This window comes from Mesoplodon densirostris, chromosome 7 (genome assembly GCF_025265405.1).
Source record: "Mesoplodon densirostris isolate mMesDen1 chromosome 7, mMesDen1 primary haplotype, whole genome shotgun sequence".
Taxonomy (NCBI): domain Eukaryota; kingdom Metazoa; phylum Chordata; class Mammalia; order Artiodactyla; family Ziphiidae; genus Mesoplodon; species Mesoplodon densirostris.
In genome coordinates, this window is record NC_082667.1 from 65,971,691 (window position 1) to 65,999,205 (window position 27,515).

Sequence of the window (27,515 nt, forward strand, 5' to 3'; positions counted from 1 at the left end):
TGGCACAGTGGTTAAGAATCTGCCTGCCAATACAGGAAACATGGGTTCCAGCCCTGGACCAGGAAGATCCCACATGCCGCGGAGCAACTAAGCCCATGTGCCACAATTACAGAGCCTACGCTCTAGAGCCCGCGAGCCACAACTACTGAAGCCCACGAGCCTAGAGCCTGTGCTCCGCAACAAGAGAAGCCACTGCAATGAGAAGCCCATGCACCACAACGAAGAGTAGCCCCCACTCGACGCCAACTAGAGAAAGCCCACACGCAACAAGAAAGACCCAACGCAGCCAAAAATAAATAAATTTATTTTAAAAATTAGATAAAGTGTTAACTGCACAGTGTAAGTAGTAGGCTATGGTGGTCACTACGAATTTCTTTCAGCTTTGATTTTTTATTTATTTATTTTTTGGTCAGGCCACACAGCTTGAGGGAATCTTAGTCCTCCCGACCAGGGATCGAACCCGGGCCCCAGCAGTGAAAGTGCGGAGTCCTAACCACTGCAGTGCCAGGGAATTCCCTGAAATTTTTCATACAAATGTAGGGAGGAAAAAAAACTTACCCAATCCCTCAAGATTCAACTCAAAATCAGTTATTTATGAGCCCTTTCCTATCACCCTCAGCCTCTGACCACTAGTTTTACTGCCAAGAGCACTCAATTGGCAATTTTATGTTAGTTATCTTTTCACATATTGTCTTATATTTATAAAATAGAGTGTAAGCCTCTTGGGGGCTGCTTCTTGAGAGTGGGAATAAGAAAGATTGTAGTGATCTGTTGACTATTCTTTCTTTGTAAGTATAAATTGTTTAATGAGCCATAACCTCCAAAAGACAGCTAAACCTATCAGTCAACTTAAATATCAATATATACACATATAAGCATATACAACACACATACATGCGTCTGAAAACTAAAATAAAAACCATTATAACTTTTAACCAAGTGCCCATGATTTTTTTTTGAGTCCTTGGCTATTAATGAAATATACTACACCTACTGAATTCAACTACTGAAGTTACATGTGCAAAAAGAACTGGTTGGTGCTTTCTGAAAATACTCTGTGAAGAGCTATGGCACCAGATTTGAGCATCTTTATTTGAGGATAAAGGTATCCTCAGGCAGTTATATGGAGTCTATAATTCTATGATCACATAAGATGAAAAAACATTTACATAAAAAGTGATGCCATTCTTTAAAATTGGTCAACATTTTCCCATTGTTCAATACAACATTTAATAAATCTTAAAGAAGTTTTGCTACTTTCATGTTTCAAAAATTATACATAGTATTTACATTTAGGATCTTAAATTTCCTGTCACTTTACAAATACCTTTTCTCTATACCTGTTAAAGGACAATAATAAAACATTTAAGAATCTTCTGTTATCCTCTTTTTAAGTAAGAGGTATCAGCATAAGAAATCAACATTTAGGTATGAGCAAAAGGAAATAAGCATATACATTATACATATTTTATAGTCATTTTAATAATTCCACATTTTGTCCCCAAAAGAAAAAACATGAAGCTGAAAGTATCAGATATAGCAAATACTCAAACAACTTTTTCTAAATTCATCTCAATTGTTATAACTCTGGAAGAAACTACAATTTACTTTGTTTAGAGGTGTTGACCTCACTGCCATGTATGAATAACCAAGAGAATGATTACTGTACTCTTAAAACATTAATGATGACTATGATTGATTCAAACTCCAGAAATGTTAACTAATATTGTCAAGAGAAATGCAGGAACCTCTACTCGAACCAACTATGAATGTAAAATAAATTTATTTTAAAAATACGTGGTGTATATATATATACACATACATATACATATATATGTATGTATATATACATATATATACACCCACACACACATATATATATACACACACAATGGAATATTACTCAGCCATTTTAAAAAAGTATGAAATATTGCCATTTGCATCAACACGGATAGACCTAGAGAATTTCGTACTAAGTGAAGTAAGTCAGACAGAAAGACAAATATTATATGATACCCCTTATATGTGGAATCCTAAAAGTAATATGAGTGAATCTATATACAAAACAGAAACAAACTCAAAGACATAGAAAACAAACTTATAGTTGCCAAAAGGGAAGGGAGGGGGAGGGATAAATTAGGAGTATGGGATTAGCAGATACACACTACTATACATAAAATAGATAAGGAATAAGGATTTACTATATAACAAAGGGAACAATATTTAATATCTTATAATAACCTACAGTGGAAAATAATCTGAAACTAACACAATTACTGTAAATCAACTATACTTCAATTTTTAAAAAATGAATAGGATACAGTCCCTGTCTTAAAAGAGCTCACAGGCAAGTACAGAAATCAGCAAAATAATCAACACAAGGTATCTCTTTTTTAAATATGTTAAAATTTCTGTATCTCCTGCTAATTAATATGAAAACATTCAGGGAACTCAATAAAAAACCATACCCCACTGAAATTTTGTGATACATGCCTAAATATTATATATGTGTATTAAGAACATATATACATACATGTAAAAATAATAGGTGCCTTTTTTTTTTTTTTTTTTTGCGGTATGCGGGCCTCTCACTGTTGTGGCCTCTCCCGTTGCGGAGCACAGGCTCCGGACGCGCAGGCTCAGTGGCCATGGCTCACGGGCCTAGCCACTCCACGGCATGTGGGATCTTCCCAGGCCAGGGCACGAACCTGTGTCCCATGCATCGACAGGCGGACTCTCAACCACTGTGCCACCAGGGAAGCCCAGGTGCCATTTTTGAATGCTGTTTCTTCTAGGCAGAAGATCCTCTTTATAGGCTCATTTAATCCTAACAATCTTATGAATCAGGTACTACTATTACTATTAACCCAAGTTTACAGAGGATAAACTGAGCTCACTGGTAAATTACATGATTTGTCCAGTCACACTCCAGTAGATGATTAAGCAGAAATTCAAACTCAGGTTGTCTGACCCAAGAATTTCTCTTCAGGACTTCCCTGGTGGTCCAGGGGCTAAGACTCCATGCTCCCAGTGTAGGGGGCCCAGGTTCGATCCCTGGTCAGGGAACTAGATCCCACAATGCCACAACTAAGAGTTCACATGCCACAACTAAAGATCTCGCATGCTGCAACTAAAAAAAGATTGAGCCTCCCGCAATGAAGATCCCACATGCCACAACTAAGACCCGGTGTGAATGAATGAATGAATGAAATTTATGCTCAATTGTGACCAACCAATGAGTTATACTGTCTCATGCAGAGCTTCACTGCAAAGGTACAGAGCAGGAAAGGACACTATTTGTACAGAGACCTTTCAGCCAAGGACAGAGCACTGAGGCTGTAAACGACTAGGAAACACCACTCACCATGGTAGAGAAGAAACATCCCTGTCATGTAAGACACCGTGAATGCACTGTACAGGTAATGCAGATTTCCTCTGCCACTGCCACTGCTTAGATACCTTGAGGCATCCTGGGTATAAATTTGAAGCCACTGGCAAACTACTGAAAGGTTAAACACAGAGTGACATAAACATTTTTTTTGAAAAAAATTACTCTAGTAGCAGTATGGAACTAGCTGGAGAAGAATTTAACTGAAAGGAGGGCCTGAATGATGGCATTAACTGTGGGAACAGACCAAAAAATGAGAAATGTGAGAAAAATTTAAGAAGAAAAATAAAACACTGTGAAGTGAAAGTGAGGAAGAAAGGGAAAAGTGTGACAAGTTTCTGACTTGGGCAAATGACCAAGAGGAAAAGGTCTGGAAGAGGAACATGTTTACTTGAACATGTTGAATTTCCAGTTCCTATGAGACATCTAGGTGGATTTTTTTTTTTCCCCTGTAAGCAGTTCCACCTTCTAGTCCATACCTACATACCCCTACTAGTATCTTCTTGATGCCAATACCTGTCCAAAACTATCTGGTCATTACATTTCATACTGGTATAGATGTCAGCCTTTCAAAAGAAGAATTTTCCATTTCTCTGCTAATGAGATTGATCAAGCCTAGCAAATTAAATAAATTCCTTGAGAACAAAGCCAACATCCCTCACCCACTCTCCAATCACTCAACAGACACTTGACTGAATGGCTAAAAGGAAGTCACTTGGTACTCCACTTATAAAAGGCTACTAACTTTTCTTTTAAAGAGAAGAGTCAAGTCCATCTTTTCCCTAAATGCTCTAACTTGTAATTTCAAAAAACTTCAGTTATTAACTATCCCAAATGAATCTTTATTGTTGTCCCCTCTCATTTCTTTCCTCCTTAAAAAAAAAAAAAAAAAAAAAAAAAAAGAGTTTTATTAATCTAATCCTGTGTGGATTTTGGTTTACTCAGGCTAAAATTATTTGGTAAAATATCTGTCTCAAAAGAAAAACAAGTAACATTCTTTTCAAATTCCATACAACTGTGTGGGATAATTATATAAAGCATTTGTAAAATTCACTCCAGTCCCAACTACTACCTTCCACTCCAAGTTTGTTCTGACACTTGATGTCTCTCTCTAAACGTAACTAGACTCAGATTAAGCTGGAAAAAAAAAAGACATATTTTTACCTACAAGCAGATGTCATTAACTGTAAACAGATTTTTTTTTTTACTTAAAAACTTGTCCCAAAACTAGTTATTTTCTTTAAGTAAGAATCTTCAATTTCAAGTTTTCAAATCTTATATTTAAATAAACTATAACAATTGAATATTTGCTTGATGGAAAAAAATAACTTTAGATGTCAAATTTCTGAACAAATTAACTTTTCTTCAAATCATGGCACTAGCTGATCTTTTAAATTAGTAAAGTACACACAAAGAGCTACAACACTCAAGGGAAAAGAAGTCATCTACAGAATGGTCTCATCCGTGGAAATGGGCCTTTCCAAGGAAGATACAAATTCTTTCTCCTAAATCAATCTATTAGGGAAATCACTGAAAAAGAAAGCCCTACAAATCTGTCCACCCGATAAATAAATAGTAAATAAGTGTTCAGCTCCCATTAGATAAAGTAGTCTACTAAAATAATAAAAGTATGTCTGCTGAAAAGACTTTTTTCCAGTTTCAAAGACTTTTCTACTCATAGAATACTGGGATTTATTTGCACCAAGCCCTCAAGGAACTCTTTCGGTCTGAATAAATCAGGCAAATACAAAAGAGAAGACCTTGGAATCTCCAAAACTCAGATTCCTGGTTTTAAATATTTTTAGGTTATAATAAAGGCCAAAGACAAGTAATACTTTATTATGTTTCAGAGACAGAATTTGAATTAGGTGTAAGGTCTGATCTCCCTGATCCTGTCCCTTAGCATTCTCGCCTTCATGAAACTACGCAGTTTCCTGTTGTTGCTTAAGCAATAACTTTTGTTAAGTGGATTTTTTTTTTTTCTAATTAAAATTCCCCTGTAGGAAGGGAATTCTCTGGCAGTCCAGGGGTTAGGACTCCACACTTTCACTGCTGAGGGCCCAGGTTCAATCCCTGGTCGGGGGAACTAAGATCCCACAAGCCAATAACAAATAAATTAATTAACTAAAAAAAAAAAAATTCCCCTGAAGAAAATGGGAGTATACACTGATGTAATCTTTCTGGAAGACAATTGAGCAATATACCTCAAAACTACTTTTAAAAATGTTCTTTTGGCTTTCAGGAATGGCTGGAACCAGAAGTTTAAATGATGTTGCCAAAGTTTTGTCTCCTCAGTTTTTGGCTATCTTTGCCTCTCTTCAATATTCAGACATACTCTCAATATACTGCAGAGAAAACAGACATTGACAGCCCCAACTTAGTTACATTATCCTACCTTAGTCATCCCAGTAGAAAAAAAGAGACTTTTCTTTTCCTTCCAAAAGAAAAGACCCATGAATGACTCTAAACGGCCCAGCTTAAGGTACAGGGTGGGAGTAACAAGGACACTTTCCCTGGAACCACAGGGAATAGAATATGATTCCCAAAGCAAGTATGCTACGCAGAAAATTAACATATGTTCATATAAATGTACATATCCTTTGACCAGCAATTGCACTTCAAGGAATTAAAATTTATGTAATTATTCTGTACCAAACATAAAGAAATGACAAGAATAAACTCATTTAATCTTCACAGCAACTCTGTGAGATAGATACTACTATTTATTATCATCCCAATTTATAGATACAGAAACTCAGACACAGAAAAATTAAATAATTTGTCTAAAGTCAGAACTAGTAAGAGGCAAAACCAGTTATCAAACCCAGATCATCTGACTCCATCCCATGCTTTTAACTACTTAACTTTACTGCCTCTCTCTTTAACTACTTATCACAGTAAATTAAAGATGAATGCAAAGATTCAGCTAGACAAATTCATCACATTTATAATTACATGTACATTAAATTATATGTTAAAATGATAAAACACTTTAGTTAATAAAAATTAACGCTACTATATATATATACACACACACATATATTTTAGAATATGGAAAGCTGCCACTAATATACAGTTAAATTTTAAAAACACATACTGCATAAATGAACAGATGTTATGAACTTATTTTATAAAAATTAAAATAAAACTAATGATAGATATAGATGCATATGGATGCACACAAAAATCTCTGGAAATATATCTTAAATTAAAATATCAGCAATATACCACTTCACACCCACTAGGATGGCTATAATTGAAAAGACAAAGACAGATAACAATAAAGGACTAGCAACTGCAAAGTCAAGAACAATCTTGATTCCTTAGGACAATGGCAAGTAGTTCACTATAGCTGAGGCTTATCTATTTGCCAATTATCAGCTACTCACATTATTTCCTTAAGTCTTTCAACAATTTCTTCAATAGTTTCAAACCTCATGACCCACAAGTACAAATAACTCTTGGCAAACATGGTGATTTCACCATACTATTTGTTTTAAATTATCCATTAAAAATAAACAATCCCTTGTAAGTCTCTATGTAATATGTACATAGAAGAAAAGATGAGTTATACCGTTTTGTTTGGTTTTTCTTAATTAGATGCTTTGGTAACTAATTATTCTGTTTAATCATTAGTAGAAGAAAACAGTTCCATTATACTGGAGAAGAAAAAGAAAACAACAGGGACAGCTTTCAGAAATCATTAAATTAACTGTACAAAATTAAATCAGTCCAGAATCTAGATGTTTTTGGACTTAAGGTATTGTCTTTTAAAAACTGCTTCAACTAACATTCATGCTTACTGAGTAATAAAAATGGTATCATTATTTGTTCAGACTGAAATCAAACAGGAAAGATTACAAATCATCAATTAAAAATAAATATGAACACATAGTTCTACATAGTTCTACAAAACTTATTTTTCTTTTAAAAGTAACAGAAAATATGATGCTTGTTTAGCTGTGCTTTGATTTGAATCATGAATGTTATGACCATATTTCTAGGTAACATCAAAGTTTTTTCAGTGCTGGGACCATGGATGGAAAACAGGTACAAACACAAAGATGTCCTATTCCCACACTTCTGTTGGTGTATAGCTCCTTTTCTTGCACTGAATTCTAATACAGCAGACCAGTTGGTGCTATAGGCCAATGGGTAAGGAATGGAATATCTCCTGAATCCCAGTCCTGAGACAGATCCTTGGGATAGAAAACTAGAACCAGGAAAGTGGACCCTATATAAACCTGGCAGGAACAGACTGTCTGATTGGCCCCCACCTAGGGCCTAGACTTAAGGAGACATGTTAATAGGAAAGATGACCTCCATCACATGAAAGGAGGCCAGAAAGTAGGCAGGACAGTTTTCCCTTTAGGAGACCACAGACGGAAAAGGAATAAACTATACTTTGCAAACCAGATAACTGACTTAAAAGTTACTCTCTGGCTTTGTTACCCTTTTGTTTTGTTTTTAGCCTTTAGAAAAGTCTTTTTTCAATAATCCAGCCTTGTTTAAGCTGTGTCTTAGCAAACAAAGGGGAAATGACTGGGTGGAGAGGGAGTTATTTGAGGCAGAATGTGAAGAAAATAGTGGTGTTCTATGAGAACACTAGAAAAATGGAAGAATTGGGGCTCTATTGGGGCTCTGAGGTCAAACCAACCCTTCCCATGTGATGGCTTTCCTTCCATTGACAACCTTGGAAGACTGGAGTTTTCACTTTATTAAGAGAACTAGAAAGTTTCTGTATAAGTACACAGAACCAAATTAGCTGCCAAATTAACTGCGACAAGGTCTGAAGAGATAGGTACTACGGTCAAGAGTCAGCAACTTTCTGTACTGTTTGAAATATTTGTAACAAGTAGGTTACTACAATAAGTAAAATATAAAACAGATTAGCAATAGACAGGTCAAAGCAGGAATATACTGATGCACCAAATCATGACAGTATGAGTCAAAACTGGGTAGAAAAATAGATGAGCAGAGTTTCCAATCACCTGAACAGAAGAGTAATTCAAGAGCCAAGCAGAAAAGATCAGTCAGAAAGTTGGTCTAACAAGTAGGTAAAGTCAAGATGTTAGTAAAACAGGATGCACAGACTGTAGAGAAAGGAAACCAAACCACCAGTCTGAAATCAAAGGCAATTAACCTGCTTCCTATAAAAGCAAGCAATTGAGGGCTTCCCTGGTGGCGCAGTGGTTGAGAGTCCGCCTGCCGATGCAGGGGACACGAGTTCGTACCCCGGTCCGGGAAGATCCCACGTTCCGCGGAGCGGCTAGGCCTGTAAGCCATGGCCGCTGGGCCTGCGCATCCGGAGCCTGTGCTCCGCAGCGGGAGAGACCACAACAGTGAGAGGCCCACGTACCGCAAAAAAAGAAAAAAAAAAAAGCAAGCAATTGTGTTACCCCATTTGTGCTTATAGTTGTGAAAGCACAACATTGCTTTAAAAGAATTTAGTGTCATAACCCTGATTCCAAGACCAGAAAAAAATATTTTACTCCTCAGGAACCTAATTCTCTGGGACAACTTGGTAGGTATGACACCCATCTTCTGTGATATCCTACTTACGCAATGTAAAACTAAAATATTTTGAGTTATTTGTGGGATGTTTTAAACATTGTTTTAATTTCGTGCTCTTAATTTCTAAGTCCAAATATACACCTTACAGACCAAAATTACTTTCACTTATGTGACTTCTCCTTAACTTTTATTCTATGGATGAACAGTCTTTCATAAAAAAACAGGTTTCCCAATCCTCCTCAGTTCCAAGGCTGCAAAAGAATCTTAAACAAAACAAAACACCAATATGCTAGAAGGGGTAAAACAAAAATTGCTTCTTGGGGAATGTATAACACTTTAACAATTCACTATTCCAAAATAATATTTTAACATAAAATAAAATTCTGTAGGCTCTATCTATTTTTACTTATATGTACCTGTGAAGGTCCAAAGTGGCTTCTTACAGCAAGCACACACTCTTCTTCTTAGAAGAGCATGTAAAACAAAATGATATTTCACTGTTGTCTCTGAACTTATGTGGTATTCATAATACTATAGATTACAACATGTTTAGGTTTCAAAACTTGAAAATCCTTTTCAACTTTTGGTCATAGTTATAACCAGATAAAGCATTAAATTTAAGAAGCTTGAAAAGAAGCAATTTTTTTCTGAGATTATAGCTAATGATCTTTTACAGTGATCACTTTGCATAGTTTAACACTTAACTTTCCACGAAGGACACTGCTGATAAGTTAAGGGGAAAATGTTTCTCATCGTAATTAGGAGTCCAGACTTACCTGTTATACCAAAAAATAGCAACCATACTTTGCAACAGAAAAATATTTTCAAAAGCAAGTTTACCTTCCTGACTGCCAAAGTTCTATGGAAACATTTTTAAACCTTCTTGTGCAACAGGTTTTTAAATTTTGATTTCCAAAGCATCAAGAATTTCAACTCCAGAGATTAAGTGCAGAAGGACAAGAAAACAATGCAATGAAAAGTGACAAGCCTCAAAAATAGCTGGGGGGGGGGGGGGCGGGAAACTGTCTTGGCTACTCTAATATAATTTTCATTTATTACCTATCAGCACTCCTTCTCAGGTTCTGATACTTTTACTTATCAGTTCTCCTCTTCTGGTCCCCATATTTCAGCCAAATCAAAGACCTATTCATAGTTTATCACTTCAGTGCCTTTGCACTACTGTCCCCTCACCTAAAAATCCCTTCCCTATTCCTTTCCCTCACTCTTCTTCACCCCCAGTCCCTACAATGTATTTATAAATAAAAGTTTTGATTTAGACTCTTTATTTTTTTTAAAAAATTGATGTAAAGTCAGAAAATCAAGTTCAAGTCCCATTTAATCCTATTTAATTCTATTTATGATCTGTGTGAAAGTGGGCTAATTATTTAACTTTGATAGACTCCACAGGGTAATTCACTGTGTTACCAAGAAGAGTTATTGAGATAATGTTTGTGGAAACACTCTCATTTTTTTAAACGGATAAAATGAAGATAAGTCTCTGCATGTGAAGCAAATGCCTAAAGAAATAAATGTAAGCTATGTGACACAGCCAAAGAAAGTTATCTGTAGACTTTACTAACATAATAATATGGAGAGAATAGATGGTGCTAGTAAAAGTTAGAACAAAGAACATATATAAATCTAAACCATTCTAAAAGCTACGTGCAAAGCTATATAAATATATATATAATATATATTCCAAGAAATTCTGAATTTTTTGTTATTCACCCAAGTATTTAGAGCAAATGCTGGTTTATTTGTTTTTTGTGTTTTCTTTTTTTCAAGTGGGAGACTCAAGTATTTCTGTTTAATTCCATTAGATAGAGCATGTTGCCAAGGAGACCACAAATGTAGTTCAGGTCCCAGATGCATCAAGCCTCTCTTCCCCTGCCCCCGCCATACATTCAGAAGGTTCCAGGCACCCAGCTGGATGTTGGTCATTGTAAGCCCTTGGTCATTAAAATGTTTTAATTTGTAATGTTGTGGGAATGATTTTCTTAAAATACATTTGGCCTTTGAATGTATACTCTATCACAAAATTATTTTCCAAAAATTAAGTCTTAGATTTAGCATTCTGTCCAGATAAATTTCCTAATATTTACAAACACCTAGCATTACAAAACTTGCATGAACCACTGTGTTTGTAGTTGGCTGAATAGTATCCCACAAAATTCACATCCACCAGAACCCCAGAATGTCACTTTATTTGGATATAGGGTCTTTGCAGTATTAATTAGTTAAGGATCTCGAGATGAAATCATCCTGGATTTAAGGTGGGCCCTAAATCCAATGATTAGTGTCTTTATAAGAGAAAGCATATTTGGACACAGAGACACAGGAAAGAAGGCCATGGGAAGATGAGGCAGAGATCAGAGTTATGCTGCCACAAATAGAGCAAGCCTAGGACCACCAGAAGCTGGAAGAAGCAAGGAAGGATTCTTCTCTAGTCTTCATGGGACACTGTCCTTCCAGCACCTAGATTTCAGACTTCTAGCCTCCAGAACTGTGAGAAAATAAATGTCTGTTTTTTTAAGACACCAACCTTGTGATAATTTGTTATGGCAGCCCTAGGAAACTAACACAGTGTTGGTGCGCTAACCTGTAGCTATTACACAATAAATCATACTGTCGTTAAGACATTTTAGAGAGTGAGGACTATTTCTCTGGGACTTCCCTATAATAGTGTTAATGCTCCCTTAAAACACAAGCTTTTTTCCTTTCTTAATCTTTTTGCTCTATACTCCAGAAGAATCAGTATCTGTAGAACTGTACATACAGTTTTAAAAATCTAGCCTCTTTGAAAACCATTTACACTTAAGCAACAATTCTATGAAATATTTCCACAGGCAAAATTTTTCATTCATTTTGTTCAGTAAACAATGGAAAACTTACAGATATAACTAAAAAATTTCTTCTGAAAAATTCTACAATGAAGACATTGATATGTATAAGGGAAAGTAAAATAATTATGAAATTATAAAAGTTATATTTTCCTTCAGTGTAGCTTACAGAAATGAGAACTTTAAATGAATAGCATTTACTTTATGAACAACTGCATAATCCAAATCATTACTCAAAGTCAGCAATAATTAAAAACAGGACATTAGGGCTTCCCTGGTGGTGCAGTGGTTGAGAGTCCGCCTGCCGATGCAGGGGACACGGGTTCGTGCCCCGGTCCGGGAAGATCCCACATGCTGCGGAGCGGCTGGGCCCGTGAGCCGTGGCCGCCGAGCCTGCATGTCCGAAGCCTGTGCTCTGCAACGGGAGAGGCCCCAACAGTGAGAGGCCCGCGTACAACAACAACAACAAAAAAAAAAAAACCAGGACATTAAATCTTGTGATATTTAATGATCTCAGCTTTGACAATAGCAAATCTTTAAAATTAAGAATACTAGTGGAGGGCTTCCTTGCTGGCGCAGTGGTTGAGAGTCCGCCTGATGATACAGGGGACACGGGTTCGTGGCCCGGTCCGGGAGGATCCCACATGCCGCGGAGCGGCTGGGCCCGTGGTCCATGGCCTCTGAGCCTGTGCTCCGCAACGGGAGAGGTCACAGCAGTGAGAGGCCCATGTACAGCAAAAAAATAAAATAAATAAATAAATGAAAGACCTCTGCCCATAAAAAAAAAAAAAAAAGAAAGAAAGAATACTAGTGGAATGGGACTTCCCTGGTGGCACAGTTAAGAATCTGCCTGCCAATGCAGGGGACACGGGTTCAAGCCCTGGTCCGGGAAGATCACACATGCCATGGAGCATCTAAGCCCATGCACAACAACTACTGAGCCTGCGGTCTAGAGCCCATGAGCCACAACTACTGAGTCCGTGTGTCACAACTACTGAAGCCCACGCACCTAGAGCCCATGCTCCACAACAAGAGAAGCCACTGCAATAAGAAGCACGCACACCTCAACGAAGAGTAGACCCTGATCACCACAACTAGAGGAAGCCCACGTGCAGCAAAAAAGACCCAACGCAGCCAAAAATAAATAAATAAAAATAAATTTTTTAAAAAAAATTAAGAAATACTAGTGGGGGGACTTCCCTGGTGGCACAGTGGTTAAGAATCCACCTGCCAATGCAGGGCACATGGGTTCAAGCCCTGGTCCAGGGAGATCCCACATGCCGCGCAGCAATTAAGCCCGTGTGCCACAACTACTGAGCCTGCGCTCTAGAGTCCACGAGCCACAACTACTGAGACTACAGGCCACAACTACTGAAGCCCAGGCACCTAGAGCCTGTGCTCCGCAAAAAGAGAAGCCACTGCAATGAGAAGCCCACGCACCGCAAAGAAGAGTAGCCCCTGCTCACCGCAACTAAAGAAAGCCCACGGGCAGCAATGAAGACCCAACGCAGCCATAGATAAATAAATAAATAAATAAATAATTTTTTATAAAAAAAGTAATACTAGTCTACCAATACAATGATTTAGTCAATGGCTTCACTGTTATAATAGTTTTTAATGAAAATTATCATCATATTGGGTACAACCTACAATATATAAATTAACCTACAACTGGGAAATAAAATTGCTGCTCAAAAAGTTATTTTGAGGGACTTCCCTGGTGGTGCAGTGGTTAAGAATCCACCTGCCAATGCAGGGGACATGGATTTGATCCCTGGTCCTGGAAGATCCCACATGCCGCGGAGCAACTAAGCCCATGCGCCACAACTACTGAGCCTGCGCCCTGAGAAGCCTGCGCACCGCAACGAAGAGTAGCCGCCACTCTCCACAATTAGAGAAAGCCCACACGCAGCAGTGAAAACCCAACACAGCCAATAAATAAGTAAATAAATAATTTTTAAAAAACCACTTGGAGTTTTTTTTAAGTTATTTTGAGAGATTAGGTTTCTTAGAAATTCATTTTTTAGATACTTGTATATAAAATTTAAAGCTTACCCTGAAACCTCTCTCTTAGCACAGTTTACCATTATCTTTTCCCAACAGTACCCTGTCCATTCATGCTAATTTTTACTTGTAGATCTCTGGTTCTATAATATGCCTATGTGACTTGTCACCTCCCACAAAGTGCCCACAGCTGATCAGTGAAATGTTCTGACGGACACTATTATAGAATATCTCCAAGACTAATGAAATGGCAATATTATTTTCCAAAGAGCATATTCTTTTTAGAGGAGAGTATTCAGAGCTCACTGATATATATATATTTATTTGTATCCTATATACATGTGCTTGAGACTTCAAGTCCTAAGGAACTTTCTTCCCATACCTATCCCTACCCTCTCCAGCATAAACTGCTCTCATTCTGTTGATTTCCATTCTTATTTCTGCCTTCGTGTATGCTCAAATCTGTCCTATACATTTTTTTAAACTCTCAATGGACCACGCTATTTCTTGCAATTCAATTTAAACACGTCTTATTAAGCACTAATCAGTCAGACAACTCTGGGATACAAAAAAATAAAGTCTTTTTATCCTGAAGAGAAGGCATTCCAAGTTTTCCCACAGATATTCTTACCTCTCAAAATTCAGGTGACTCAAACAAATGGTCTTAATCTGCTGCCTCCACTTCCTATCCTTTCTCCTGTTTAAAGTTTACTATTCGTTTTACAACACAACATTCCAGCTGAAACAATTCTGGGGTAAGACTGTCCTTGATATCAATTCTCAAAGGACAGCATGGTGTACTGGAGTACAGGCATCAGGAAACTTATAGTCCGGGATTTACCACTCAACAGCTGTGTAACCATTCATAGGCAAAAACATGCAGGGAAGGGGTGAGGGGGCATGGGCACATCGGTTCCTCATCCATAAACTGGATTGAATCAGATGATCTGTACAGTTAACTTTCAACTCTAAAATTTTATGAAACACAAAGATCTTCACTAATTTCACATCTCACTGACCTCTATCTGCCACCCCTGATGCTGAGAAACATTCCCTCACTTTCTTTGACTCTGGATACTGATCTCCTCCACCTCTGTGCCTAGATTAAGATTAGCTATATGCAACAGAAAACTCTAATTTAGGGCTTCCCTGGTGGCGCAGTGGTTGAGAGTCTGCCTGCCGATGCAGGGGATACGGGTTCGTGCCCCGGTCTGGGAAGATCCCACATGCCGCGGAGCGGCTGGGCCCGTGAGCCATGGCCGCTGGGCCTGTGCGTCCGGAGCCTGTGCTCCGCAATGGGGGAGGCCACAACAGTGAGAGGCCCGCGTACAGCAAAAAAAAAAAAAAAAAAGAAAACTCTAATTTATAAGTGGTTTAAACATACAAGGTTACAGTCTTTCATGTAAAAAAAAAAAAAAAAAAAAAAAATCCAGAGGCAGCTATGACAATTCCACCATCAGTCATTAGGGACCCAAGTTCTTTCCAGCTTTTTGCTCTGACATCCCTAGGATGTGGGTCCTTACCTACACGGTCCAAGATGGTTGCTAGAGCTCCCAGTCTTTATATCAGCATGCCAGTCTCCGGAAAGAAAAAAGCTAGAAAAACGTACCCTCATCCTTTAAGAACACTTTTTGGGATACTGCGTGCATCATTTCCACTTACATCCAACTGGCCAGAACTTATTCACATGTCTCTGTATGTTAGTAACTTGAAAACAATCTCTCCTGCATGGCTACATGACTAGCCAAAAAATCAGGGGTTCTGTCAACATCGAGAAGAAGAACAACCATTGGGGAAAATTAAATGTCTTTCTCAAACTCTCTCTTTCTTCTATGCTTCCTTTTATTTTCCATCCTCTCAGCAAGAGCATTCCCCAAAGATCAGGCCTTGGTCCTCTGTTCTTCTGTCTCCACACCGACTTTCTGAGGGCACTCACACAGTGTCACAGCTCTATCTACACTAAGGACTCTCAAGTCGTTGTGTTCAGCCCCTGCCTGTCCATCTTCTGAAGGCTTCATTTGGATAACTATAAAGTAAAACCCATGATCTTCCAAGCCAACAAAGACAAATAAGTAATTTTAAAAGAAAAACATTTTCAATCTTCTTATTTAAGTCATGGATTCACAAGTATCCCAGACCTTCAAGGTTGGAATTTTGAAGTCACCTCTGACTCTTTCCACAAGCCATGGGTTGCAGGTCATAGTGAACTTCTAAAAAGAAACGGAATAAATTGGACTATATAAGGTTTATATAGCACATGACTTGGGATGTGCATTTATCAAACTGGCTTCGGCCCCTACAACTATAATGTTCTAAAGTCACCATCCTAATTATGAAGTCTATGAGTCTATCTGTCATAGATAAAGAATGCCTGTGTCCCCCCCACCTACAAAATACATATGTTGAAACCTAATCCCCAATATGATAGCATTTGGAGGTGGGACCAAAGTGATGGTATTTGGAGGTGACTAGGTCATGAGGACAGAGTTCTCATTAATGGGATTAGTGCCCTTATCAAAGAGACCCCAGAGAGCTTCCCTGCCGCTTCTGCCAAGTGAGGATATGGTGAAAAGATGGCCATCTATGAGCCAGGAAGCGACCTCTCACGAGACCCTGAATCCAAACCTGCCTGTGCCTTGATCTTGGATTTCCCAGCCTCCAGAACTGTAAGAAATAAATGTTTGTTGTTTAAGCCCCTTAGTCTATGATAATTTGTTACAGCAGCCCAAAGATATTATTTTTAGTCCTCATTATACATGACATCTTCAGAGTATTTCACATTTATTCATCATTTCCTCATCCTCAAAATTCTCTACACTCAGCGTTTCCACAATACCACTCTATCTTGGTTCTCCTGCAATACCTCTAACCACTCCTATCCAGTTTCCTGGCTGTTACTTCTCTATCTACCTCTTAAATATCGAATTTTCCCTGGGTTCAATTCTTAGGCCACTCCTCTTTTCACTCTATACACATTCCCTAAACAATCTCATTTTTTTCTTTATTTCTGACAATCAGCTGGCTACTGGTAATTGCCAAACTATATCTCTAATCTTCACTTCTCTCCTAACCTCCTGATCCATATATGTGAACACTTAAATGACATCTCTACCTTGATTATAGGCAGGCACATTTAATTCAACATATCAAAACTAACCTCAGGGCCTCCCTGGTGGCGCAGTGGTTGAGAGTCCACCTGCCGATGCAGGGGACACGGGTTCGTGCCCCGATCCCGGAGGATCCCACATGCCGCGGAGCGGCTGGGCCCGCGAGCCATGGCCGCGGGGCCTGTGTGTCCGGAGCCTGTGCTCCGCAACGGGAGAGGCCACAGCAGTGAGAGGCCCGCGTACAGCAAAAAAAAAAAAAAAAAAAACACTAACCTCAGCATTACTTTCCCTCATCCAAATTCATTTCTTCCCCTAAATTCTCCATTTGCATTCACAGCATCATCACCCACCCACTTACCCAAGTTAGAAACTGTTACCCTCAACTACTCTTTCTCCTTTACCCTTCACAGCCACTCACTACTAAATTTTGCTAATATGAGCTTTCAAATTTCTCTAGAATCCATACGTTCCTTTCTATTCCCACCGTAAAAGCTCCTGAGTTTTTTCACACTGTTCTTTCTCCCTCCAGTCCATTGCTATTTGAGTCACATTTCTAAGATGTTTCTTGATTTTCAAGAATCCCCACTTTTCAACAGACCCCACGGTCTACAGAGTGAAAGCTATAAATTCCATAGCCTAATACACAGAGCTTTTCACAATCTGACCCCAACCTACTCCAGCATCAAAGCTTACCTCAATTCCCATTTACACTATACTTCTCTCCATTCCTGGAACAATCCATTTCACACATTTACATGTTTTTCTCTCTGCCTATAGCCTCCTCTACCCATAGCCTCCCCTACCCTTTTTGTCTACCTGGCAAATGCATATTCATCCTGCATACCGTGGTTTAAACATCGCCTTTCATAAGAAGCCTTCTCTCTCCCTCATTAAAGTGGACCCACCTTCTTCATTTATCACTACTTATTTCAAGACTCTCCATTAATGACTAAGTTAGGGATAGAATCTTACTCCTTACTCATTTATTTTTGTTCTAGCAATTAGCACAATGCCTGGAAAGCAATAAATACCTGTCAAATCAATGAATCCCAAATGGTTCTTGACAACTGGCAAAAAACAGCAATCAAGAAATCCCAACTACTTCAATATAGAATGGGGGAAGGGAGGGGATCCAGGCTGACTATGAATTACAATGGTTCAATAATAAACAATTATCAATTTTTTAAATGTCTCAGACTATGACACCTCAGGTATTGTGCATAAATTTACCTTTTACCTTATCTCACTTATACTGCTTAAATAAAATATTTCAAATGCTTTCTCTAATATACTTAAGCAGGTTGATATGAAAGAATGCAAGAACCTCAAATGATTATAATACTTCATTCCAGGTTAAATACCATCTAAATAAATGGATGAAATTCTAAATGTATTAACGGACAGCAAAAGAAAACAAAAAGAAAAAAGTAAAGGCATATAAGGGAATTAACCCATGTGGTCATTAACAATTTTTCTTGCACAAATCTCAAAGTACGAGAAAGTAAAAACTGTAAGAAAAATAAAGACAGTTGGCTAAGTAACTTCACCTACTAGAAACAAATGAAATTTTCTAATTATTGTACCACAGTACATAAGCAAAGTCAGGAAAATAAACTCTTAATTTCAAATTATCAAAATCAGACTGTCATAAAAATCAGTGATTTTCAAGCTATGTTACTCCTCAGCATGACAGTACAGTAAGTCCCCTACATACAAACCTTCAAGTTACAAACTTTCAAAGATACGAACAGGCGTTCGCATGTCCAATCAGGCAAGTTAGTTCATGTGTCTGGCGTACACTGTCAAGCGCGTGCATCTTCTACGAGTGGTTGTGCGTTTGTGTACTTTACTGTACAGTACTGTATAGAATACAGTAGTACAGTATCTTTATTTCAAGCCCAGGATGTCCGGAAGAAAGGGTAAAAGCAGCGGTGATGTAACTGGTACTGCTAAGAAATGCCAAGCAGTAATGATGGAAACAAAAGTGAAAATAATTGAGACAGTGGAGTGGCAAGGGGAAGAAGAAGTAGGTGAAGAACTGAAGAGATTCACAACACAGGAAATGGCAAAGGGATTTTCTTTATCTGAGGAGGCACTGTGAGTTTTTGAGGCACAGGACCCAAACGTCAAACGGAACATGAAGGTTGCAGCAGCCGTTCAGAACGCAATCCAGTGCTGCCGTGTCATCTATGATGAGAAAAAAAGAGCTACTAGCCAGACATCACTGGATCATTCTTTCAAGAGGGTAGATGGAATTGAATCCAGCAAGGAACCAGAACCTGTGCCATCAACGTCAAACGTGAGTGACATTGCAGCTTGCCCTCCATCTCCTATTGCTGATGATCCTTCAGCTCTACCATCTCCCACCTCCTCTCCCTCCTCCAGTCAGTAACTCCTCTTGCCTGTTCACTCGATGCCAGCACCTGTATGCCAGCTATTGTAGTGGACTACTGTACTTTTTTCAAGGTACTGTACTGTAAGATTAAAAATGTTTTATTTTTTGTGTTTGTTTTTTATGTATTATTTGTGTGAAAAGTATTATAAACCTAGTACAGTACTATATAGCCGATTGTGTTAGTTGGGTACCTAGGCTAACTTTGTTTGACTTACAAACAAACTGGACTTACGAACATGCTCTCAGAACAGAACTCATGCTTATGTAGGGGACTTACTGTAGTATTCAGAAGAGCACAAAATTGGAAACAAGTTAAATATCCAATAATAAAGTAAATGATGAAGTCATTATTATACCCATTATTAATATACCCACAAGATGTAATAATTTAGACACTGAAGATTATGTTTTTCTGGAATTTAATAGAATAACCTTTCCCTATGTCATCGATGTTAAGGAAAAAAATAAGGCTACTCTGGGTGTCTTTTATCTTCCTTATAGCTTTTTTTAAATTAAACTTTTATTTTAAGACACCTATTAAGAAATAATACAGGGCTTACCTGGTGGCGCAGTGGTTAAGAATCCGCCTGCCAATGCAGGGGACACAGGTTCAAGCCCTGGTCCTGTAAGATCCCACATGTCACGGAGCAACTAAGCCCGTGTGCCACAACTACTGAGCCTGCACTCTAGAGCCCGCGAGCCAAAACTACTGAAGCCCCCACGCCTAGAGCCAGTGCTCCGCAACAAGAGAAGCCACCACAATGAGAAGCCCACACACCACAATGAAGAGGAGCCCCTGCTCGCCACAACTAGAGAAAGCCCACGTGCAGCAACAAAGACCCGCAGCCAAAAATTAAATTAATTAATTAATTAATTAAAGAAATACAGAAATCCCATTTCTCTGTACCCAGTTTCCCTCAATGATAACATCTTACAAAATTATAGAACAATATCAACACTAGGATACTGACATTAATACAATATACTTTCTTGTTCAGATTCCCCCAGTTTTACTGTACTCATTTGTGTTTGTGTGTATTTAGTTCTATGCAGTTCATATGTAGGCTTATGTATCCACCACCCAGTCAAGATACAAAACAGTTCTACTACCACAAAATCCCTCCTGTTACCCTTTCATAACTACACCCATCCCTCACCTTCCTTACAGTTTTTATATTTTCCATATGTTCAGCAACTGGGTATTCATTCAATACATCTTTATTAAACATCTACTATGTGTCAAGCACTCTTCTTTGCATATAATTCAAATAGCATGTATTATTTTTTCCAGTTTGTAAAAGTAATTTTTCAAAAGACAAGGTTTTTTTCTTTCAACTCAACTTTAAAATAGAAATATGAAAAAAATCAACTAAAAAGTATTATTAATTGAAAAGATACTTTAGGAACAAAAATAGTTTAGTATGTTGAACAAATAATTCCAGGAACATTCTGGAATTAAACACAGAACATTTCAGTATCATATTATCATAGTATGATTAGCTTTTAGAGAGATGTAGGTAACAAAATCATACTAACTCCTGAAGAAAGCTTTATAACAAAGGTTTGCAGACTCAATTAGATTTATTCTTTACTTATTAAAGGTTTTTTGTGGGTTTTTTTTGTTTGTTTGTTTGTTTGTTTGGCTCTGTGGGGTCTTCATTGCTGCGCCCGGGCTTTCTCTAGCTGCGCGAGCAAGGGCTACTCTTCGTTGCAGTGCGCGGGCTTCTCATTGCGGTGGCTTCTCTTGTTGCAGAGCATGGGCTCTAAGCGCGCAGGCTTCAGTAGTTGTGGCTCACGGGCTCTCGAGCACAGGCTCAGTAGTTGTGGTGCGTGGGCTTAGTTGCTCTGCGACATGTGGGATATTCCCGGACCAGGGCTCAAACCTGTGTCCCCTGCATTGGCAGGCGGACTCTTAACCACTGCGCCACCAGGGAAGTCCTCTCCCAGTAACTTTTTACAGAGAGTTTTACATAAAAAGAACTACTCAAAGGATACAACTCAAGATATACAAAACTATTCTAATGCCTAAAAAGTGATTCAAATTAAAACACCTACTCTTCAAAAGCTATTGTTAAGAAAATGAAAGGGCAAGCCACAGATTGGAAGAAAATATTTGCAAAACACCTGATAAAGACTTGTATCTAGAACTTAAAAATTCAGTAATAAGAAGCCAACAAATGCAAACTATTACATACAGAATAGATAAACAACAAGGTCCTACTGTATAGCACAGGGAGATAAACCATAATGAAAAAGAATATAAAAAAAGAAAGTATATATGTATAACTGAATCACTTTGCTGTATAGCAGAAACTAACACATTGTAAATCAACTATACATAAATTTAAAAAAGAAGCCAAACAAACAATCCAATAAAAAAAGGGTAAAAATTTGCTCAGCCTCTTTACAAAAATATTCCAATGCAATAGGCACATGAAAAGGTGCTCAACATCATTAGCCACCAGGAAAATTCAAATTGAAACCACAATAAGATACCACTACATGTCCACTAGAATGGTTAAATTTTTTAAAATAATATAAATAAAATTTAAAAGACTAACTGGAACTCTCTTACATTGCTGGTAAGTATGCAAAATGGCACGGCCAGTTTGGAAAACAGTTTGGTGGTTTCACATAAAGTTAAACGGACACTGATCATATGACCCAGCAATTCTTCTCCTAAGTATCTACCCAAGAGAAATGAAACCATATGAACAGTCAAAGATCTGTCTGCAAATGTTTAGAATAACTTTGTTCATAATAGCCCAAAACCAGAAACTCAGAAGTCCACCAACTGGTGAACGGATAAACAAATTGTATTATATTCAGCAATAAAAAGGAACTGACAATACATACAAGATGGATACGTCTCAAACATATTTTTGTAAGTGAAAAAAGCCAGACATAAAAAACTATACAATTCCATTTATAAGACATTCTAGAAAAGACAAAAGCGCAAGGACAGAAAATAGATCAGTGATTGCCAGAGGCTAGGGAGGGAACTGACAGCAAAGGGGCACAGAAGAGCTTTTTGGAGGGAAGTGTTCTCTATCTATATCTTGATTGCGGTAGTGGCTACACTTATGTATACATCCGTCAAAACCCACTGAACTGTTTAGTTAAAAAAGTGAATTTTATTGCATGTAAATTATACTTCAATAAACATGACTAAAGAAAAATTATCCTAGGGAGGGTGGGAGGGAGGGAGACACAAGAGGGAAGAGATATGGGAATATATGTACATGTATAACTGATTCACTTTGTTATAAAGCAGAAACTAACACACCATTGTAAAGCAATTATACTCCAATAAAGATGTAAAAAAAAAGAAAGAAAAAAAGAAAAATCATCCAAAGTCAAAAAAAAAAAGAAAAGAATACATCTCGTTATCAAGATTCTACAATTTATAAAAGCTTCTGGATTTTGTTACTTTAAAAAATAATCTTCCCTTTCCCTACTGTGGGATAGAGGGTAGTCATTATAGCCCTGGGGTGGGGTGAGGGTTGTCAGAGCCCAAGTGAACCAAAGAGGTACTCTATGTGGGGAGGAACGGCCAAATGAGTTTAGTCAGAGGCCAAGCACTGCAAGGAGGGTGTCAAAGCAGAGGGGCAGCCTGGCATGGGGCACTAGGTGAGCACGGAATGAGGACGACGTCGTACTCCACATGGAAGCAGAACCTAAGGGGAGTGAGAAGTATGTCCACAGTGGAGAAACTGACATGGGGAGCCGAAGCCAGGGCAGGTTGAAAAGGCTGTCCCTGTACTGGGGCATCCTGGTATGGGCTGTTAGGTCCTGACAGGGACAGGGGGCTGGGAGAGAAAGAATGAAGAATCTGAGCCCAGCAGAGAGACGAAGGCATCCAGGAGAGGAGAGGGCGGTAGCAAAGACCAAAGATTGGTTAAATACAGGGAGACTGAACACAGAAGTAAATATATTAAGGATAATGGAAGCCAGATTTCTCACTGTCAGAGAAGAATATTACAAATATAAAAAAGGAAAAAACTAGACTGGACCCTGGAGTGTTGCGAATGAAATCAGTGGTACTGGTCAGAACTCACAGTTTTCAATATATATGGATAAACAAATAAACATAGACATAAATATGTGTGTGTGTACACATACATATATTCCCCGGCTCGGTCCATTAAGAAAGCCTGAGAGCAGTAAAAATACAACAGCAATAAACACACAAGCACGGAGATCTTAGCTTCTAAATACCATTATCCATTAAAAGGATCCAGGTCTCCCTAGAGAAATGGCTGATTCCAGAACTAAAGGAGGGACAGTACAAGATAAGCCCAGAACATCTTCTTATACCAAAAAGTAAAGACATGCTCAAAGAATGGTGGGGACATGTCATAAAGACATGGAAGTCAGCTTGAATGGGCTCTCGTTGGCCAAAAGAGGAATAATTTGAACTAAATAAACAGTAATAATATAACTCAGCAAAAAAACATGAAGAAAACCATGTATCCATAGATATAAATGCATAAAGGAATACAAGTTTGATGAGGAACAAGACACATAGTTTCAAAGAAGTCCTCACAAAAACCATTCATTAATTAACTATTAAATATTAACTTTAGAGTGAAAAACCCTGGCAGACATTGCTTATAATCAAAGTAATCAAGTAATCAAAGTGAAAATCACCAATAATAGGACAAACTGAAATTTTACACCAGATAGGATGCAATGAGCACCACTTCTGTGATATTCCTGCCCAAATACATAACCTGTATGTATCTAATCATAAGAGAACAGATAATCCCAAATGAGAGGTATTCTACAAAATAACGACCCTATAATCTTCGTTAGGGTCAAGGTTATGAAAATCAAAAGACGAAGGAATTGTTTCAGATTGAAGAAGTCATGCAGCACATGGCCAAAAACGTACTGAAAGTAAATGAAAACGAAATTCATCTCCATCGAGAATAAGTACGCAAGCAGCAAACTCCTGAATATCAGTACGATGCCTCAGCTGAGCTCAAAAGCCATCCAAGAGCTTGCCTCACCTCTGATGAGATGGTCCTGTGACAAATAAATGCAATACCTAATTCTGAACTGGATCCTTTTGCCAGTAAAGAGATTAATGGCATAATCAACAAAACTTGAACCAGTCTGAGAACTAGATGGAGTACTATGCCAGTGTTAATTTCCTGATTTTGATGATTGTACTGTGATTATGTAGGGGAATAACCTTGTTTGTAGAAAATACACACTAAAGCATTCTGGGGTGATAAGGGAGGGCATCAGGTCAGCAGCTTCCTCTCAAATGGTTCAGGGAGTAAAGAGTTCTTTGTACCGTACTTGCAAGTTTTCTGCAAGTTTGTGATTGTTTCAAATTTTTTTAAAGGTGAGGGGGGGAAAAACCCCAATGTCGCTAAAAATGAAATAATGTTGAAAACAAACTGTGATCCTCCATATTGTTAATCTTGGTAATAAGAAAGAGACAGCAGACTATGCAAAATTACCAGGAAATAACAAATAAAATTTTGGAGCCAGAAAATACTTTAAATATAGCCCAAGCCCTTCTTTTGTTAACCTCAATCAGGTCAAGAGTGATGAAGGACTAAACAATATAAAAGGTCCCCGCTAAAGGAAGTTATCAGGAGAGGAATAGTGAAAGGGGCAGTAGACCAACAGTGGGTAGAACAATGGTATTCTGATGCTACAAATGGCTGCAACCATCAGCAAAACACAATCTCAGCATCTCCTCTGAAAAATGAAGGGACTGTCTAGCTGAGATCTAAAATTCCTTGCAAATGTGCGACCAGAATTATGCTGAAATAGACGTGCTTCCCCAGCTCAAGTTATTACATTATGTGTAGCTATACAGTAATACAAAAGAATACAGATACAAAAATAAACGTGCATAAACCCTGAATTCTCTTCAGTTGTGGAAATCCCTCAATTAAATTAAAATGCAATGCATTTGCCAGATTGTTCCTTATGAGGAAAATTTTGTGACAAATGAAAAGAATTAAAACACACATTAAAGTGAAACAAGATCACCTTCAGAGGTCTGCTAACGGTCCTTACCTAAAAGACAGTGTTCAGGACTTGGGCGGGGGGGGGCGGAGTTGGGACGAAGTGAGAGAGTAGCATTAACAAACATACACTACCAAATGTAAAATAGCTAGCTAGTGGGAAGCTGCTGCGTAGCACAGGGAGATCAGCTCGGATCTTTGTGACCACCTAGAGGGGTGGGATAGGGAGAGTGGGAGGGAGGCTCAAGAGGGAGGGGATATGGGGATATATGTATACGTATAGCTGATTCACTCTGTTGTACAGCAGAAACTAACACAACACTGTAAAGCAATTATACTCCAATAAAGATGTTAAAAAAAAATAGTGTTCAGACTCATTCTGAAATAACCGTCACATTTGTTCTGAAAGAACGAGGCACATTTCCTAGAAATGTTTAGAAGTTTAAGGATCCTTTCCCCTTCCTCGGTACCACGCGTCCACAGGCGCGGTGACTAGACAGGCCCCCACCAGCTCAGGGGTTAGGGAGCACAGGACTCTCAGCACTTCCTTTCGGAGAGAACAGCCCCCTGCGTCACTCGCTACTCACTCAGGATGCTGGGCAGAAGTTTATCCCCGAGGAACTTAGCACAGTTGGCTCCCGCCCTACCAGCCCTGCGGTCCTGGCCCAATCCCGCCGGCACCGGGGAGCTGCCCCTGGTACCCAGCCCCCTCCAGAGCGAGGGTCGCGGCACCCAGACTCGCCCCAGCTGACCCAGCTTGGCCGCCCCGGGCCCGGAGGACGCGATCTCCTCCTCCCCCTCCCCTCGTGCCGGCCCCTCACGCCCACTGCGAGGCTCAGCTGGGCCAAGAAGGCCGGACGCCGAGCGCCGCTCAGCCGGGGCCCAGCCCGGCCCTCCCCGCCTCCAGGCCGCGACGCCCGGCCCCGAGGAGCCCACTGGACGGCAGCCGGGGAGGCGGGGGCGGGGAGGCCCGGGGGCGGCGCCCGTCCCACACCCTTACCTGGCTTCTCGTGGTCGTAGCCTACTACGATGAAGTAGTCGGCCAGCCGGGCCATGGCCGCCGCCGCCGCGCCGGGGAAGCGGGTGCCCGTTGCCGACTTCGCCGCCGCCGCCCACCCGGTCCGGGAGGGCTCAGCATTTTCCCTGCAGCAGCAGTAGCGGCAGCGGCGGCACTTCAGCCATGTTTGACAACCGAGGCGCGCTCTGCGCCTGCGCCGCGCTTAGCGTCCGCTCCTCCCCCGCCCCCACCCGCGCTGGCTGGTTGACCTGACCCCCCCGGCGGAGAGCCCACCCCCACCCTCTTGGCGCCGCTAGGACAGCTGGTTTGGGGAGTGGGCTGCCGGGCGTATTGCTACCACACGCCGCCACCGCAGCCGCTTGGGGTGGTTCACTTTGAGGCCTGGCTGCCCCTCCGCGGCCCACCTCCCACTCCCCTATTTTTCCTAAAGCAGGGTGTCTTTCCTTCCGCCTTCTCCACTCTTTCTTTCTGGGTCTGGGAAGAAGAGACAGGGATGGTTGAGGGGTCCCCTGGAAAGTTTGCTGCTTCCCCTCCCCCCTCCCCCTCCCCTTCCCAAGACGAGATTCTCCCGCCCTCGACTGGAAGCATGGAATTTGCACCGCCAGGGCTTTTGCTGCACGTTTCCTGTTTATGTTGTGCAGATGGGAATTTTAGGAACATGCCACCGAGTAGGCGGAGGAGGAAGAGGGTTTTGCTCAATCCTCAGAGGCGCCTCGTGCTTTAGTGCTGGGTGGGCTGGGGGCGGTTGGCCTGGGCTTCCCCCAGAGCGCCTGGGGAGGCTGGATTCCTCCGAAGAACGCGGCATCCCCGGGATCCTCCTGAACTGCCCGGAACAACAGAATCCGAGGGAGGAGGCTTGTCTCTCCCAAGGGAGCCCTTCTCGCCTAGGGTTTCGCCCCTTGCAGCGGTCCCAGGGCTCTTGCAGCAGGAGCAGGAACTTCTAACTTCCTTGTTCAAACAATGCAATTAAAATGAATTAGTGGATCTCATCATCCAATCTAGGAATTATAGAGATCGCTTTCTTTTTACTGCACCTCTTATTGATCGTTCCGAATTTGGCAAGTGAGGCATCCAGATGAGCTTGCTTTGTCCTGTTAGTATCTCCTGAAGTTTTAGTAGCAGGATACGTTACAAGTGGTAGACTGAAGTTGTGGGAATCTCCATGATTTTCAAATATCTTCATATTCCTGGTTGCTTGTCACTACTCATTATTAATTGAGGATTTAACCCCTCATTTACATATAAGAGCTCTTAGCAAAGTG

General features: G+C 39.8%; 1 protein-coding gene across 3 annotated transcripts in view; it reads right to left on the reverse strand.

Moving 5' to 3' along the window:
* SBF2 (SET binding factor 2) overlaps positions 1-26,431 on the reverse strand; it is a 469,274-nt gene extending 442,843 nt beyond the window's left edge. For all 3 annotated transcript variants that reach the window (XM_060105533.1, XM_060105532.1, XM_060105531.1), the window contains exon 1: positions 26,236-26,431. In XM_060105533.1, coding sequence (XP_059961516.1) covers positions 26,236-26,290 — 55 coding nt within the window. In that variant the 5' untranslated portion in view covers positions 26,291-26,431. The remainder of the gene's footprint in view (positions 1-26,235) is intronic.
* Positions 26,432-27,515: the final 1,084 nt, after the last annotated feature.